We start from the raw sequence: 18253 nt of genomic DNA, 5'->3' as shown, positions 1-18253 counted from the left end.
CGGGCCAATTGCGGGTCGTGGCGGTTTCCGCGCTGCGTCGAACTAGCTCGGCGGACATTTTCGTCCACACTTATCGCCTAGGGAGTCAGATGCAGTCACCACTCTGTGTATGGTACCAGTTTGGTGCCACTGTCAAAAGCCCCTCTCTTTCCGGGACGCAGCACCCCTCCTCCAGCTTATTCCCTCCCCATCCCCGTCCCGAAATAAACGGTGCTTTCGACCTCGTCACATCGCTGCCCCAACCCGAGTGCGCACTCACAATCGACCGTGCAGCAGCGCGCACTGTACTCGTCGGCGCTCTCTCATGCGGGTGCGTCGGCCAGCCTCCTGCCTCTCTGTCTGTGTATATGGCGCTGACGTCGTCGTCGTCTCTCTCTCTCTCTTCCCCGCAGCGTCGACTTTTGCGAGGCGGCGGGAGGCTCATGCACGTGGCGGCGCTTCTGCTGCTGCTGCTCGCGTCCGCGGCCGCTCTGCCGGCCCGCGAAGGTACGCGGCTGCGTGCAGCTTGTGCGAGCGTCTACAGCCCCGTTCTAAGCGCTGTGTGTGTTGTTCCGAGCAGAAGCGGAGGCGCTGGACCCTGTGCCAGCCGTCGCGGCGCTGGAGCGACACGTGATCGAGCTCGAGTTCGAGCACATGACGAAGGTGGCGCGAGGGGACGTGGCGGACGACGGCCGCACGCCCGTGATCCAGCAGGACTCGCAGCAGCTGGAGTTCCCGCCGCACGTGTTCGACGGACAGACAGGATCTGGCTCGGCCGAGTGCTCGGGCAGTGCAGAGGACGCGCAGACGGTCGAGCAGGACTGCAGTCAGGCCAGCGTCAGCGGCGCGGCGTCGGCGTCAGGAGCGACGGAGAACGGAGGCGTGGTGGTGGACGATACGCTGGGCTCCAATGGACTGGAGGCTGCGGTCGGATCGGCGGGTGTCGCTCAGGGCTCGGCGGGTGTTGGTGTCGCGGTCGGATCGGGCTCTACTGGACAGGGTGTATCGGTAGGCTCGGGTGGACTGGACGCCACGGTGGGGTCGGGCTGCGTTGGCGGCTCCGTAGGATCAGGATCGGTGGAAGTGGAAGCGTACGTTGGCTCTGGAGGCCTCGATGCCACGGTGGGGTCGGGCTGCGTGGGCGGCTCCGTAGGATCAGGATCCGCGGAAATGGAAGCGTACGTTGGCTCTGGAGGACTGGACGCCACGGTGGGATCACATGGCCTGGATGTCTCGGTCGGATCGCATGACTTGGACGCGTCGGTCGGCTCAGGAGGCGTCGATGCTACGGTTGGGTCTGGGGAGATTGACGCCACTGTTGGCTCGCGTGGCATTCATCTTGACGCTACGGTCGGCTCAGATGACATCGACGCAACCTTTGGCTCGCGTGGCATCCACGTGAAGACCAGCTCCAGGAACATTGATGCTACGGTTGGACGTGGCGGCGTCCACCTTGGTGGCGCCAGCTCGTCGAACATCGACGCATCTGTAGGCTCTCACAGTATTCACATGGATGTTGATACGTTGGTCGGCTCTCACGGCGTCGAAGTTGCTACTACTACACATTCTCCAGGTGTCAATGCCCACGTCGATCCTATAACTACCCAGATCCCCACCAGCTCTTCAGACGGGTTTGACGGTGTCCAAGTTGCGGTTGGCTCGGCTGATGACAGTACATCTGGTGCAAAAACTGCATCGTCAGGATATCCAGAAGAACGATCAAGTATCCTTCAGGGGATGTCAACACCGAAGGTGACGTCAACCGAGGAAACTCCTTCACCTGCAACGTCGAGTGGCCTGACAACAATCACGGAGGCAACTCTGTCGCCAGCAACAGGGAGTAACTTTACAGCCTCCTCAGAGGCAACGGCGGTGTCGACGGAAGCACCGTCGCTGACGAACTCAACGACACCAGGATCACACAACGGGTCGGAAGAGGTTGTCAAGGTTTTATCGCTCACAGCAAGCAACAGTTCCTCGAGCGAATCCGAATCAGGAAGCGAAGGCTGGGTTCGTTCGCATGCTTCATTTATTGATATTGTGTCGTCGACCTAACTGTGTTGTTCTTCTATTGTTGTGTTCAGAGGAGTGGTAGCGCGGATTACGTACCGTATACATCTACGTACTGCCGGTGTAAGCCAACGGAGTGCCAGAATGAGTACCCTGGTGAGTCTAGTGGGTCTACATGCGAAAGCAAGCTTTCGGATGGCTCTTGCCCGACGGGATACAAGACCTGCGTATCAACAGATTCGTACAAGGTCTCAACATCAACTGTCACACCCAACAGTGTTGCCGAAGCAACATTCACACTACTGGCTGCGGATATCATCGGAGCGTTCTACAACTTGGGAGAGGAAGATCCCTTGACCCGTAAAAGCAAGTGGTGGATTACCATCTCGCTTCCAAGCGGGTGGAGATTTGTGGCCTGGGAAAACACGGCAGTTGACGTAACTCTACGAGACGACAACAATGAGAGTACAGCCGCCCATCGTGTGCACAGCTGCGCGGACGTGACAAATAGCAGGAATTGCGACAGTGATTCTCACCGTTACGGCTTTGTCAGCGTCATGGGTCTTCTCAATGGCCGCGAGGATTTGATGGCGTCGAACTCTGGAGGACCGATGTCTTTCGTGCTTTCGAAAAGTATCGTCACAGGCACCAGTGCCTCAAGCAGCTCCGTTGGTGTGAGCGTGTCGCTATCTTACGAGACGTCAACTGGAACGCTTAAATCTGCAGCTACTTCCAGACGTACTCGGGAGCTAACGGTGATTACTTCTGGGTCAACCATTGCGTCTACCTCAGCCGAAGATTTGAGCGCTCTAACGCTCGCTACGATGGCGTTACCCCCCGTCAGGAGAGGGCACTTGGATTCATCACTGTTGTGGATGGAAGAAGATACCGAGATAATGATGCTGTCTTTTTCCACGTCCTCCATCGTTGGCCCCAACTCGGACAACCCAAAAGTGTGTGCCAACTTGCGCTCATCATCCTGTGCGAGCAAAGGGCGTAAGCCTGTTTCTACTGTAAGCTTTGGATCCTCTGCGGCGGCTTCATACGTCCAAGGTGGGAACCCATTCCTGAATCTATATGCCGATCCGGGTGAAACCAATCTGAACATCGAGAGCGACAACAGTACCTACTTCTGCGTTACCGACCTTCTTCCTTCGGGGGTCAAGACAAATGACTCGTGGGAGATCAGGACAACCTTCACCTTCCAAATCCAGGTGACTAATGTGGCGTGGACGGGTAACGAGGACCAGGAAGATGACTACACTAGTGGATTCCGTTTGCCCCCTCTAAGTGAGGTGATCCTTATGGACGATAACGATGTGATGGGGAGCGATTGCGCACAAACGTTGGTGCACGCGAAGACATGTACGTAGCTGACTACCTGTTTTTCGTGGGTGTGGTTATTGACGATTCGTCCTGTAATTTGTTGCCACAGACTCGAAGTACACTCTGAGTGTGTACAGCGTGATGTCCATCACATTCTTTGCTGTTGCTTTGGCTGGTGCTATCCTCGTTACACGAATGGTAAAGTTCTGAAGTTCCCGTGCAAGTATATCCTTGATCTTGGTGACTAACAACACGTGTGCATTTACAGAACGGTATTTCTTTTTCGAGGCCGACGTTCTACAACGATATGACATCACTCTCTGTGATGATGATCTTTGTTTTGTGCATCGTTGGCAACGCTATTTGGATTAGCGTATCGACGAAGGCGTCATCCGCCAGCGGAACAGACATCTACTACCTTCTTTATGCAATTTCTGTGTGCTTCACGTGGACGATGATGACATCAGTGTGCTTTCACTGGGGTACTGTGCTTTTCCACGACGTGGGACCGTCAGGGCGTCTGATCGTGTTCATCATTTACGTGATCATTAACGTGGCGTTCTACGGCGTTCAGCTGTTCGGAGTTGTGAGTCTCACCGACTTTTACAAGTGCACGTACGACGATTACCTCAAGAATCCCTTCTATACCATGCGGCTGTGCTCAAACGACTATTGCCCCGATTTGCAGCCCACACAGTGGAAGTACGCGGTGAACAACGTTTGCAAGGATGTCAGCTACTCGGATTGGTTCTTCCCTCTACAGCAAAGTGCGGAGCTTTTGATCTTTCTCACATCTGTGGCGTTGCTGGTACTGGGAACTTTCGTGATTCAACGTGGTGTGCGTTTGATCGATCAATCCGGTGATATTTTTGATGACCATGTGGTGAAGGTGATGAAAAAATCTTTGATCACGTACCTGGTGGTAATTTTATCGATTGCACTCGTACTGGGAACATCCTGCATTATGAACTCCATTTTGCACTGGAAGAATTGGAGCATCAATTCCGTCGTCTGGTATGTTTTCTCTATATGGTTACCAACTCTTGTACCTCCGATTGGGTTCTTACTTCTGCAGTGGAACCCACGACTCCACGGCATGAATTGGAATCCGTCGTTGCACGTGAAGGATCCGCAGTTGCTTCACCGCACCATGTCGAGCATTTCCGACAGGGTTGAGAGTGGAAAGTTCGCCGTACCGTTGGATGCCACAGGACTGAGCGACGGCTGGGCAGGTATCCTGCGTTTTCCTGATACAGAGTATAACCCTATTGGCCAGGAAAGTGTGGACGGCACACAGAATGTACTTGCGCTAGCAATCCAGCTCGTGTCGCCCATTCCTCTCACGCACGCGTGCTTTGTTGAGCTCTACGTTGCTGAGAACACTGCTTCTGAAGGTGGTGAGAATGATGTCACCGGCGACGATTACTACGAAGATCTTCCGATGCTGAGCTACCGCCGGTCCTCGATTAGCACGTTTATCGAGACCGGCCTTCACCAGGAGGGCATTCTCAGCCGTCGAAGTCATTCGTTGTCGCTACTTGGCGGTGGGGCCTTGCCCACACCTCTGCCTGTTTCCAATCCGGGAGCGAAGTGGTCACGTGTGGGCTTTACAGAAACAGTTTTGCCCACTCTAGTGACAGCCAACTCTGAAAATGGAGGCGGCACCGTGACGCAAATCGCTACGTTTTTGTCAGTGCTTCAGATACCGGTGATGCCTGCCAACCCGCTTCTTCGTTTCGTCGTGTACGAGATCCCGGAGAAGGCATCCTCACCGTCTTCTGATGGTGACTTGCGTGAGTCTCGCCAAATGATGCGTGCATCTTCCCGACAGCTCGATGAGCGTGCGAGAATTGCCCGTGTTTCTGGAATGGGCATGGCGCCTCCCTCGCGGCCCAAGGTGTTTTGTGAATTTTCTTGCGCGTGCGATGACATGCTAGCGTCAGACGAGGTGAACTTGGTGGCTCGACAAGTTTCGTGCCGCAATCGGTCACCTATTCCGACAGTTCTAAGTGATGGGACTGGTACCGAGTCACCAAACGTAGCGGCTGCAATGGGAACTGCTACTCCCGAGGTGGATCCGTCGGTGCCACGCTTGCGGGTCAAATCGATGACTGTTTCCCCACGGCAGCTCAAGGAAAATTCGGGGTTCTACATCACGAAGAGCTTTCAGTTTGCCGAAGGAGATGAAATGGTGATAGAAGACATGGTTGAAAGCCCACTCACAAACGAACTGCCGAGGCAATATCTGGAACTACTGGTTGCCGAGCGTGCGGACGATCTTGCGCGTGCACAGGCTGACGCTGCGGGCTTTGAGGCAAGGGTGAAGAGTGGTTTGGTTGGTAATCTTTATGACAACCTGATCGAGCAGATCCAAGGTGAGAATGACCAAACCGTGGTGCAAACATGGCTGAACGACCGTGTTCAGCAGCGCAAGATGTACGTCGAAGCGCTGCGTGAATGTCACCAGTTATGTATCGACCGAGCGGGGGAGGGGCTTAACTTCAAGGCTAGCACCGAAAAGAAGAGCCTTGTGCTGCGGTTCTTGCCTATCAATCTACATGTGCAAGATATGTGGGTAGGGCCCACGGCTGACCTGCGCTCCCAACGAACAAGACGGACGTCGCCCAACGTGAAGGTCTATCCGACGGTTACGGTAGGCGCTTTCGCTGCTCACTGCTTCAAATTCCGTCACAATGGAAGCATTCTGAGTCTGCGGGCCACGCTGCAGAAGCGGTCGTTGTCGCGCGTGCAGAGTGACGCATCAGAAAGGAGCAGCACAGAAATGGTGGACTGGACCAATGCGGACGTACGTTCTACTGACGAGATGCGATGGCACCTCACAACGCGGTTCGACATGTGCTTGTCACAGGCGCTGACAGCGTTGGTCGCTTCGTTCTGCCGGCAACTGGAGTACTCGTTGCAGCATGCGACGGACCGCACTTTCCTGCATACAATTGACTCCATCGGCTTCCTGTTCCAGGTCGAGTCGTTGCTGTCTACACAAGGCAAAGAAATTGGAATGCTAGAGGACTTCTCTGCAGCGGTTGATGCCCTCAAGCACGTGACTTTCGTGCTAGACACATCGCCGCCTGCCCACCTCCCTTCAACGTTGCTTAACCTGCATATGAAAAACACGCCGCTACCTGGCGTTGTTTCAGTGCGCCTGAGCAAGGGATCAACCAAGGGGACATTCACCGTGGCAGTCGGTGTGCGCTGCAATGAAGACATTCGGGCATCCATCCCGTCTACAATCCGATCAGGAGGCCCCATTTCTGTCACGCCAGTGATCTTCACTCAAGGCATCAACGAGATGCAGACATTGGCCAATAACGCCGGCAGTAAGAAGACGACACTGCAGGATATCATCAACCGCAAGAATTTCTTCGTGTTGACCCGCTACGTCGAGAAGTACAAGCAACTTGCGGCTCAAAGGGTATGTTGCATTTGCGAGTTTGTTGTCGTTTGTTCTCAGTTCACTGACACTTCCTATTGTTTTTACCACCTTAGCCGGACGCAGTGCCTACGCCAGTGAGTACAATCGCACCTCTCGTTGAGTTGCTGGAAGGGCGTATTGCCACGGCTAGCAAGCGGCAGGTGGTGAAGTCGAAACACCCGAAGATTATCCAGGAAAGCTCTCATCTGTGCCGGCTGCTGGGTGCCGGCCGTGTGACATCATGTAAGAGTGCAAAAGACCGCACTGGCATGTCGGTGACGCTCGAGCAGGTGCGTCTCCTTAGCGAGAACCACGGTTTGCCCGAGGAATTCGCCGTGCGCACAGTGTCAACCATGCGCAGCAACGGCGTGCGACTGGAGAACGCGCTCAAGAACACGGGCAAGCGCCAGTATGCCTTCAACGCTTTGCAGCGATCTCTGCTCCCTGACGAGTACAAGTGTCCCGAAGGCACGTACGGTCGCGGCAACGTGAGTTAGGATGCTCGTGTCCTACACAGACACAACGTGGTGTACAGTCTGCGGGGAGATCCTTAACTGCCGGAAAGCGCTGTTATTATTTGTTGCTGAATACAATTTTGAAGAACGCACCCAAACCAATGACGTCTAACCCATCAGAAAGTTGTACTGTACCGGTACTACGAAGTGTCCGCTGAAACTTGACAGCGAGATTGTATCGTTGATGGCGGGGGCATGATCGGGCAAAACACTTGCCGAGCCCGTTCTGCGCAGTGCCGCGCAAATATTTGCTTTTAACAGCCACCCCTTGTTCTAAGTTCTTCTCAAGGAGATCGTCTGCGGAATGGAGACCAAGGACCAATTACAGGTCTGACCGCCCCGCTAGTTCTTTCAGCTGTGCTTCTCGCAAGCCGCGATGCTGTATTAGCTGCATCATACTGCCAACACTGTGGATGAAGACAACGAGGGAATATTCGTCGACCCGCTAATCGGCGATTATCTCCATCTCTTCCACGATTGGTTAAGCAAAAGCAGTCGTCATGTACTTGGGCCTTCCGGAGGTCACGTGGAAAGCGTATAAAAGCGACAAGTGGAAACGACTCCAGAAAACCAGGACTACATCATGTATCACAAGTACGAAAGTACTTAAAACTGCAGGAGACAGGAGGAGGACGAACAAATACGCTACTTTCATTGGATTGATCCGAAGAGTGGTGAGTTAGCGTCCCAGTGCTGGTTGCAATACAAGATTGCCACCGCAAATTATTACCTCTTCCTGTTCGCTATGCTGGTTTGGCCAAAACAACATGCTACCGACGAGGTTCATTCACGGTTCTTCCACCTTGTACTTTCATCTAGCACAAAATAGGCCGGGTCGCGCATCAGCATCTCGAGAATGCCAGCAACATTGTTGCAACCGTTAGACTTTTTTACCCGCTAAAGACTGTTCTAGAGAAGAAACTAGTGGGACGAGGTCTTCTTCTTCTTTCTCTCTGCATTCTCTAAAACTGAGGCAGGGTCCAAAGTGCTTTGAGGTCATTTCGGGATGGAGAAGGGTAGTATGGATGCAACGTCATCTGCATTGCCGAAGCTACGGCCGTTGCTGACGGATTCCATTCTTACCGATCAAGATCGGCGCCAAGTTCGCTATATGGAACGCGAGCTGCTTGACAACATGAAGGATCAAGCAGATGAGTTGACGAAACTCACATCCAAAACATTTGATGCAGCTGCGGGGGACTTGGATGAAATTTACAAGCACGTGTGCTACCCTCGTGAGGGGAATCTAGATGGACTCTGCTTGAAAGAGCTTGAATCTGCTGTGGAAAAACAGTCGAAGATGCTAAGCGGCACCGACCTTACCAAGGTTTGTCATACTTTTCAGCTCTAGAAATCGAATATTTACGCTAAGCTACTGTTCTTGTTGGGTTTCAGTTTAGAGCATCAGACTTGATCAGTGCGGGAAACCAAGCATGTGGTGCCAACTCAGACAGGTGTAGCTGGAAAACGTTGGGATGCGCGGTTGGGTCGTGCTTCCAGTCGGTCCCAGACACCAATGTTTTGTGAGAAGAAGAGCAAGACTTTGGCCATGCTCGAATTGGACTTGTGACTTGAGAGCTTGTTGGTATTTTTTAGGTTTGGTCTATTGGGTACAAAGATGGCTGAAAAGAAGCAAACGAAGCCCCGACGCCCAGTAGTCAAGGACGTAGAAGTGAAGGAGTCTCAGCCCGAACGATATATCAGCAAGGTTAGTTGCACTAGCACGGAAAACTTTATCGTGTGAATAATTTTGCTCATGTGGTCTTACCTTGGTAAGGCAAAGGATATTGAAATAGCCCAAGCGCGACGGCTATCGACCCTTGAGACGGCCGTCGCGAGACAACCTGAAGGAAAAGCATCACTGTTTGACACTACGCTGGATTCAAAGAGTTTTGAACAGGTAAATTTTTTCACAAACACTTGATCTGTTTTTTTTCTTACGTTGTCTCTTGACATAATTCGATTTTTTTACTTTGCCTTTGCAGACGGTGGAAAACTTGTTCGACTTGTCATTCTTGGTGGATCGGGGCGTGCTGGGAATCGGTGTGGATGAAAGCACAGGATTGCCTTACCTGGGTAAGTACATGCACTTATACTCGCAATCTTTGTCGAGTACTGCATCGCCATTGATATGATGAATTGCTGATTTTAGCGCAAACGTCTGCCAAAGACGCGTCTGCAAGGGATGCATGCATTATCAGTCTCACACCAAGTCAATGGGATGAACTCTCTAGCGCATACGGCCTAGAGGAGCCTTTGGTTGGCCACCGTTCGTAGATGCTGCAAACGAGCGGGAAAAAAGGTGTGACTGAGACGAGTGGTAGTGAGGAGTATCCTTTTACACCAATGAAGACATCGCCTCTGACGTTGAAAAAGGGAAATTGTTCTCTCGTTTTCATGTCGACAACAAAGATGGCGTGACACCGCTCAAACAAGAGTGCAAGTTCCAACATCGGTTAGTGAGGCTCACAAAGAGCGGCGTAGGGGTGAAAGTAAGTACATATTTGTGGTGCGAGCAGGCAGAATACATTGCCTTGCAGTACTTAAAATGTACAGTGAATGTGAGTGAACTTACTCAAGATGATACGTAAGAGATGATTGGCAATTTGCCGAAGTCAAACGTACTCACTGGATTTCTCAAACTCCCTCGGATCGAAGATAGGATTCGAGATGTGCCCCCCAGAGTACTGGTACTACATGTGGAGTCCCTACATCCCAGGTGTGTCTACGGTACCAGTAATTAATGCCAATTCACGATCGGGTCGGTTCATTTCGCATTTCCCCCTGTTCAAGTCTCGAGAACACGTTCACGGGCGAACCATGCGTCTGCCGTGCATTCTGCTGGTGACTGCGGCTGCTGTCCTGACTAGGTGCTCGGCTAGCCTAGATTTTGATCAGATTAAGCTCTCAACGACGATTTTCCCACAGCAGGCGGCGAGCAACCGCGACAAGAGCTTTTTACGACGGAACAAGGAAGACGAAGAAGAGAGGACATTCAACGACGAGCTGATCAACCAGTACCTACACCTCTTTGAGGGTTGGGCAAGAAATAACCAAACGCCAGAGCAGCTTTTCATGTACTTGGGTCTCCCCAGAATCATGAAAAAGGCATACATAAAGGGAAGATGGAACTTGCTCCTACAAAACGAGAACTTCATCATGTATCGCAAGTACGAAAAGTATTTGCATCTACTGAAGACGGGCGAGCAGTGAATACGTGGCATTTTCTACTGCAACACCAAGTCAATCCAACCAGTGCTAGGTGAAGCGAGACTGCTTTAGTCATGGCACAGTCTATTGTCTATCCAACCCGTCATAATGTCTCGAGTTGGACGCATCATTTGGGGGAAATATTACTTCCGAGTAAAAGTTGAATCACTTATAAGTAAACGCTGAAAATGAGTGTTTTTCGAGTATATATTTTGCAATGAGATTATGTGCTCAACCAGCGAGTGCCTTATCACTGCGAGGTGGCCGGCCTTGCCGTCACGATCGCTGTTTTTCTTGTCACTCCACCGATTATCTAGTATATCTGAGGCGCTTTATTATAATAGTGAGGCCCGAGGCGGGTTGTGCTCCATGCTACATCGACCTATTCAATGGTTCATACACGGGAGCCCGCGTATGATCATAGGACATCTCGCTGACACCACTGCAGCAGCATAAGGCAGTAGAGATACGTGAGCTGATAAAACAGGAGTGCTTGCACTTGCTGTCCACTTGGAAATATTGGGATTGAGGCGGAAAACACAATATACACTAGTGTCGAATGGACACGCCGTCTCCACTGTCACGAACGCCGTTTGGTCTGTATGTTAAATTTCTGGATTGCTAAGTTTGCACGTAAGACCACTCGCTGTTAGCTTTATCGGTGTACAATGAGCCCAGTTATAGCAAATCTGGGCGTCAGTCTCTGTAATGCGCCTGGCGACGCTCACAACCGTACCAGTATTACTCGGTACATCACCTCGTGGTTATCGAAAATCCTAATTACAAGTTTTACTCGAAAGGTGGTCGATCTCGGTTCTTCCTCTAAACAATCCGCCAACTACTTGATCGAAATCCGCACCCCATCATGTGACGTGCAAAATAACAATGCTTACGGTTTAATACTTATTGTTGGCTAACCCAACGAACTCTGTATTTTGTGGCAGCGTATAAGCGTACAACAAGGGAAAAGAAGAAATACACGGTAGTATCTCACGGATGTAGTGAAATTAGAAGCAACCTTTTTAGCACGCAGTTCTGAAGTATTTATATTCGCTTTTCGGAATGCATTCAAGCGACGATTCTCGCACTACGGTCTGTTGATGAAGTTTTGTCGTATTCCACGTGTCGTTCCTAGCCGCTGTGTTAGTCATTGCTGAGAAAACTTGATGACCTATTCGCTACCGGTATAAAAAAGCTTCGGTCTTCGCAGCCAAATATCTTAGAAATCTACGTTAATATCTCAACAAAGAAATAGTCGACCTTAAAATATGATCTCCGTCTAATTTCGAGAAACCTGGAAGCGTGATAGTATACCGCACCTTCCACTTTCATCCAACGATTGTTTTAGCCCAATTGCTTGCGAACTGCAACGAGCATAGACTTAGAAATGGCTGTTTGCCTTCGTGAGCGCCGCCAAACTCGCCACCGGGCGTTCGACTGGTTAGCCTTGAAGTTCGTTTGTAGGCCGCAAATTGCAGCTCTGCTACTTATCCCGCAGGAAAAAAGGGCGGCAGAAACGGCGTTCAGGTCCTACTGTTTTCGTCAATTTCAAAATGAGACGCGAATAAAACCTCGCCACTATCGAGGTTTTTCCAATACGAATGTCCTGTGGCGGCAAAAGTTGTTGGTCTCCATTACCGAGAGAAGCAAGAGCCTACGCCCGGCCGACAGTCAGACGCCTGCACGACGAGATGCCCGCCGACATCGAGCGCATCGTGGACCGCAAGCTCATCAAGCAGCGCGTGCACTACTTCGTGGTGTGGAAGGGCTTCGGGGAGGAGAACAACACCTGGTGCGCGCAGAACAGCGCAACCTCCAGGCGGCAGGAAGGTTACCCATCAGTACCTCTAACTTTTGTTGCAATTGTTGCATTTATTCCACTGCAGGGAGAGCCGCATCGACCTCATGGCCGATGGCTACTCGGACGTCATCAAGCGCTTCGAAGAGCGTGCGTCTACTACATGCAGAAGCTAAAACAGTTCAAAATGGTCACTGACCTGTTGCATGTTATTGTTATTTTTCGCTGCAGAACGCAAGAAGGAGTCGGGAGCGTCGACGCCCCGCGGCCGCAGCCCCGGCCGCTCGACGTCCAAGAGTCCGCGCAAGAGCAAGAGTCCTGGACGCAGCCCCGGCCGCCCCAGAGGACGTCGCAGTCGCTCTCGCAGCGCCTCGGTGAGTCGGAAGCTGCCCGAGAGCAACAACGACGAGGAGAAGGACGTCAAGGAGAAGGAGACCACGTCTCCTAGCGCCACGACCCCGCGGCGACGCAAGAGCCCGAGCAACAACGAGAACAACCACGAGGCCAATGGCACGGTGAAGGAGACGCCTAGACGCCGGTCGACCCGGAAACAGGCGGCGACGGAGACGGCGTCCACGCAGTTTGTGTCGCGACTTGACGAGCAGAAGGCGGACCCGGCCACGGACGAGGAGGACGACTCGGTGCTGCTGCGGTCGACCATTGCGGCGCTGGCCCCGCAGGTGCGCGAGATGGCGCCCCCCGCCCCGCTGGCGGCGGAGACAAGTGCCAGCAAGAAGTCCGTGACGCTTTCTTACGAGGAGGACGAGGACGCTGGAGTGCTGTTGAAGGCGCAGAGTGCTGTGGAGTCTACGACGTCAGAGTCGAGCGCAACGATCAGCCCGGTGCTGGAGCACACTGGTCCGGTGCAGGATAGTTTCGTTGCCAAGGTGGTGGAGAGCGGCTACCTCGCGTCGATCCTCAGTGTAGCTGCCGTAGTAGGATCTCTCGTGGCTAGCCAGATGCTGCCTCGTGACAGTGAGGAGGGCACCGAGCTGTGGCGGAGATGGTTGCCGTTCCTCACGCCCGTGGTTGCGCTGCTTCTCTTCTTCCACCAGAAGGATGGACGTTCATCTGCGAAGTGGGTGGCGACTGGTCTGTCATGGCGTGCTGCTGCGGAGTTGCTGCTGTTGATCGGCTCTACGCCTCGCGAGTTTGAGACGATGGTCGCCGGTTCGGCTGTTCTTGCCAACTTGTCGCTGCTCATTGCGTTGGTATCCATTCTGCGCAATGGCGAGCACGTGCAGTCCAAGGCTACGCTTGCGCTGCTGACAGTGGGCACGCTGACGCTTTTCCTTTCGGACAGGTACGCTTTGTTTCGATAATTCTCTTGGGTTCCCCTGAGCTGAGGTCTAAGTTGGCGCCTTTGCATTGTTCAGTTGGGTGATCTCGACCGAAAACTCGGAGCTGGAGTCGCGTGTTGTTCTCATGTCGATGGCCGTTGTAAGTACTCCCACTCTTGATGATAAGGTTGAGTATTGTCGACTAACTGAGATTGCATTCGCCTATTTAGCTGACAATCGCATTGTCTCCCACGCCGACGGTATCCTCGGAGGAGGATGATTAGGATAGGGCGCCTCAGGCCCAATCGCTCGACGCTGTAATTAGGAGTTTCTTGTTTTGCGCTGACTTCATTCGGAGGTAGTGCTGTCGCTACTATATGAATTTTATGATCTCCGCTGTCGCCGACAGGCTGTGTTCGATTCATCGGTTCAAAGTCATGGCTTGGTAGCCTGCCGTAAAAGAGTTTTGTATTTTCAGCCCGAACGTCTACAAATTTACTGTAGAGCCAAATGCAGCGTCTTGATAAGCAGCTGCTGGCTTTGGACGCTCACGACAGAGTCGACATCACCCTCGCGATGAACCAGCTCCCGAATCACCTCAATCGTCAAGGCTGAAGTTGTTTGGGCGTCATGCACCCGGTGCTCCGGTCGCGAAGCATACTCCTTCATAGCCTTGTAGAGAAGTGTTTGGCACATGAGCGACTCGAGCTTCTCTTCGTTCACGCCAGCAGCCGACTCGGCAGCCAGATTGTCCCACAGCTCGCCATCATCAACAATGCAAGCTCTCCACACGCCCGCACGCATCTCAACGTACTCCTCAGTCAAGGGGTCGGTAGCAAGGGTCTCCAACGCCTCGAGGGTCATCAAGAAAATGTTCGTTCTGTAGCACACAAGAACACGTAAGTACATCGTCTACCGATCCACCAATATTCACTTTTTTTGTCGTACCTCATAGGATCGCCCTTATCGGCCGAGAGAGCGGACGTCAAACACGCGTGAACCAATTCTTCAGGTGCAAGCGGCTGCGGGTTGATAGGCTCCTTCAAAGGCAACTGCAGCAGCAACTCCTGAAGCTTTCCGCGGACAAGCTGTATAACATTACAGCGAGCACCGTGAATACGTGTCCTTTCAATTACAGAAGATAAAACAACACCATACCTCACGGTTGATTTCCTGAACCCTCTCAGGGTGGGACAGACTGGGGGAAGCAAACGCAGCAATCTTGGCAATGCTAGCCATGGTCTTGCGCTTAGGCAACGAACGTTGTTCGCTCTTTGTTTCACGCAGCGCAAGTGTCGCCACTTGGTCATAACGCTCAATGGAGACAGCAGTCAACCACCGGTACTTCCTCAAGTGCTCTCGGCTCTTCATGAACTTGTGAAGCGACGGCGCAAAAATCTGCGAGTGGGCCAGGAGGTATGCCATCATAGTCGGTGAGGCCGCGTTAACTTCCTGGCTGCCTTCCGCCCAGGGGCTCCGAACCTCGCCATTGTACCAGCGGAAGATAAAGTCATCAAAACCCTCATACTTCTTACAGTACGACTCCAGCCTCTTTGACGCAGGGCTCTTCGGGAGTTTGCCAAGTACGCAATCTAGCTTGGACAAGTTCTCCGAGTCTTCAACAAAGACCAAATAGACCATTCCTTCGAAGTAAGAATACTTCTCGCAAAGCTCGACGCATTTGCTGAAAAGATCTGCCCGCTTCCTCGTCACAAAGCCATCCCGGTCAAAGTCGACAGCGATGTCACTTTCCTGTGATAGCGTTTGCGTCGCGATGTACACCAAAGGATTCAGTGTCACTCGCTTGGTAAATGTTTCCTCCTTGCGGAGCTCATCTGCTTCGTCACTCGCGGCCAGAGGAATAAATCGAGCGTAGTCGTCCAGCACAACGGTTCCTAGTCTTCGGATCTGATCAGTAAGCTCAAACACCTCGTCGTACCGCCATCGAATTCGTTTGTCGGATGAGCTCGATTGCGAGTATCCTGCAAGAACTGATAGTCGCGAAATTTGGTTAGCCAGAACTTCGCGCACGTCGCGTGTGAAAGCCCAGCTTCCAGTTGCAGCAAAGCTGGCAGTAGAGCTCTGCACAGGGGTGCAAAGCATACTTAACATGGCACATCCACTTTCCAGCAACGCGTACAGATATGTCGGGTCGCTTTCGCCAATAGACGTCGCAAGATACTGCACTTCGTCGCCCAGGTGCTGGAAAAGCTCGGTGATTTTGCTTACTTCGCAGTAAAACACATCAAAAGAGTTGTAGCCCGCGAGACGAAGCTGCTCTTTCTGGTAGCCGCGCTTCTCAACAGTTTTCTCAATCGCATGCAGAAGGAACTTCCCTGTTAACCGCTGCTGAATCTTTTGCACCTCTGACGAAGCTTCATCTTCCGCACTTCCCGAAGACAAAATCGATGCTTGGAATTTGCTAAGAGCAATCGCAGCGTTCAGTTTCTCCTCGTTTTCAGTCAGGCAGCGCTTTAACTCGCTGGAGTTTTCAATGAATTCCCAGACAGAAGAGCAGCGACGCTGCAAGAACTCCATGAATGTCGTGTGACGATTTCTCTTCTCTTCCAATTGGTAGCGTACCAACTTCGGTGTGACGGAAGAAACATCGGTTTCGTTATGTTGTGCGTTGGACTGGTCAGGGGGCGCATCGTCGCTCGCTCCTTTCTCCCAGCGCAGTCCGGACGACGGTTTAGCATCCAAAATCTGGAGGTCCACTGTGACAGCAGCTTGCGCCACAGCTCCTACATCTCTCGAGCTCACACGAAGTGTTGACGCGGAATCCGGATCATCGTGAAAGTGTGCCAAGATCAGACGAACATAATCTTCCACGGTAAGACTCTCACCGAGGAAATGAGACGATTCGCTGGTATAAAAGCTTGCTTCTTCACGTCGCCGGCGTGTCCTCTCCACAGATGCCGCAGACGGAGCAGGAGCCGCCAAACGCTCCAACTTCTGCATATCCGAGGCCGTAGCCACACACACCGATCCACTAGGAGACTTCGGATCTTCATCCATAAGCAAAAACGATACAGAGCCCTTCACGGCATTGTTGTCAAACGAACTTTGGTCAACGCGAGCTCCAAATGCCAGCGCCTGTCGTCCTTGGGCACCTTGAAGCGGGAATGCCGCCGAGCGAACGCTCGTCTGTCCCGCTTGCGGCAACAGAATGGTAGAGAACTGGACGGGCTGCATCTGAGTCCACACAAGGTAAAGTGCACCGCGGGTAATTGGAAAACTCTCCACTTCGAAGAACTGGCTGCCGTTTTGCTCATCAAAGGCAGGCTCATAGTCAAGCACGCACGCCCACTCCAGCTCGGGCGGTGCGTCGTCATCCACTGGTCCGAGCGAGAACTGGAACAAAGCGTACTTCACCTTGGCATTGGTGCCAGCTCGCGACGAGGAGCACACGAACGCCACCAGCAACGAAAAGCACGTCTCCTGCACGTAGGGCATCGACACAACGTACACCTTCGCCAGGTGAGCCTCGGGGAAGTTGTCACTGAAGTAGCTGATCGCCACGCGGCTGGCGTCAAAGTGCCACTGCGACACACACGAGCAGTCCATGACATCCCCCGTGCTGAACGTGCGTCGCTCCAGCATGCCGTCCTGGAAGAGCACCAGCATGTCGGACGTCTCGTCCGCCTCTCCGCTGCTGCTCATGGACGCCGCGTCCGCCAGCGCCGACGGCAGCACCCGCAGGTACTTGATAGGCTGGTTCACGTCCAGCTCTCCTCCATCCGCGCCCGACCTCGACGCCGCCGACGAGAAGAAAAACTGCGACACGGACTTGGTGATGCCCGAGAGGAAGCCTGCACTCTGCTTCTCGAAGGCGCGCACGCGGATGCGGCGGTCCTCGAGCGCCACCTCCCACACGTTGCCCTGGTTGCTCCAGCACACGAGCCCCGTGGCGTCGTCGTGGGCCTCCTCGTCCTCCTGGGTGGCCACCATGGCGGCGTTCGGGTGCGTGACCACGTGCTCGTTGACCCCGAGCGGGATCTGCACGCTGAGCGGCACGCTCTCGTACGGCAGCTCGATGTCCTCCCAGAAGAGCACGATGCCGCTGCGGCCCACCACCATGAGGCTCAGGCTCTGGCTGTAGAGCGCGAAGAGGAACGGGTGCAGCACCTCGTCGGGCTCGAGCTCGTCGGGCAGCTGCAGGGCCACGACCTTGCCGCGCTCCTGCTGCCACAGCAGCACCTTGGAGCGCAGCGGGAACACAAAGTACGGCACCCACTGGCGGCCGCTGCGGTGGCGCGCGGACGGCACCGACGCGCGGCAGCAGCGCACCTGCAGGCGCTGGTGCGGCGGCAGCTGCGGCCACTCCTTGCGCAGCTCCTCCAGCACCTGCGGCGGCAGGCCGGCCGCGCCCTCCGCGATGGTGCAGCTGCGCGAGTCCACCAGCAGCGCCGCGCTCTCCTCGCCCGCGTCGCCCGCGCCCGAGCGCGGCGCGTACAGCGCGTCCCAGTGCTCCAGGCGCTGGCGCTTGCTGGCGCTCAGCGCGTCGGCGGACAGCAGCCCCGCGCGCTTGGACGGCACCTCCACGAACTTGCGCGCGCGAAACATGCCACCTCCTGCTCCCGATAGTATTTTTCACTAATGCCCAGTCGTCCACTCATAGGGATTTTTTCCTTCTTGAAAAGTGGCTCTGGGAACTAATATATAAACTGTATAGGTTTATATTATTGTTTAGTTTTATACG

At 53.4% G+C, this 18253-nt stretch overlaps 4 protein-coding genes across 5 annotated transcripts; 3 read left to right on the top strand and 1 right to left on the bottom strand.

Annotated features, from left to right (window-relative positions):
• Positions 1-304: 304 nt before the first annotated feature.
• On the top strand, positions 305-7245 carry IUM83_15168 (putative inositol-3,4-bisphosphate 4-phosphatase; the record flags this gene model as incomplete). Its single annotated transcript, XM_067939968.1, has 8 exons — positions 305-310; positions 393-486; positions 560-1989; positions 2064-2145; positions 3043-3354; positions 3425-3513; positions 3584-6748; positions 6823-7245. 8 exons carry the CDS (start codon positions 305-307, stop codon positions 7243-7245), a joined length of 5601 nt encoding a protein of 1866 aa, XP_067782286.1.
• A 1129-nt stretch (positions 7246-8374) lies between these two features.
• On the top strand, positions 8375-9540 carry IUM83_15167 (uncharacterized protein; the record flags this gene model as incomplete). Of its 2 annotated transcripts, none has more annotated exons than XM_067939966.1 (6): positions 8375-8590; positions 8659-8786; positions 8860-8971; positions 9041-9163; positions 9249-9339; positions 9434-9540. In XM_067939966.1, 6 exons carry the CDS (start codon positions 8375-8377, stop codon positions 9538-9540), a joined length of 777 nt encoding a protein of 258 aa, XP_067782332.1. The 2 variants fall into 2 exon arrangements, with proteins under 2 accessions (XP_067782332.1, XP_067782333.1); XM_067939967.1 differs by having other exon boundaries at positions 9416-9540.
• Positions 9541-12164: 2624 nt separating this feature from the next.
• Positions 12165-13835, top strand: IUM83_15166 (putative chromodomain protein; the record flags this gene model as incomplete). The annotated part of the gene is made up of 5 exons (XM_067939965.1): positions 12165-12265; positions 12360-12421; positions 12503-13574; positions 13648-13711; positions 13782-13835. The coding sequence occupies 5 exons, from the start codon at positions 12165-12167 to the stop codon at positions 13833-13835; spliced, it is 1353 nt and encodes a 450-aa protein (XP_067782283.1).
• A 211-nt stretch (positions 13836-14046) lies between these two features.
• IUM83_15165 (WD40/YVTN repeat-like-containing domain) lies at positions 14047-18117 on the bottom strand (the record flags this gene model as incomplete). Its single annotated transcript, XM_067939964.1, has 4 exons — positions 14047-14431; positions 14500-14639; positions 14710-16746; positions 16798-18117. 4 exons carry the CDS (start codon positions 18115-18117, stop codon positions 14047-14049), a joined length of 3882 nt encoding a protein of 1293 aa, XP_067782334.1.
• Between the last annotated feature and the right edge of the window lie 136 nt (positions 18118-18253).

The sequence above is a fragment of the Phytophthora cinnamomi genome (assembly GCF_018691715.1).
Source record: "Phytophthora cinnamomi strain GKB4 chromosome Unknown Contig108, whole genome shotgun sequence".
Classification (NCBI taxonomy): Eukaryota; Oomycota; class Peronosporomycetes; order Peronosporales; family Peronosporaceae; genus Phytophthora; species Phytophthora cinnamomi.
Note: the sequence above shows the minus strand (reverse complement) of the source record. Positions and strands in the feature narration are given on the sequence as shown.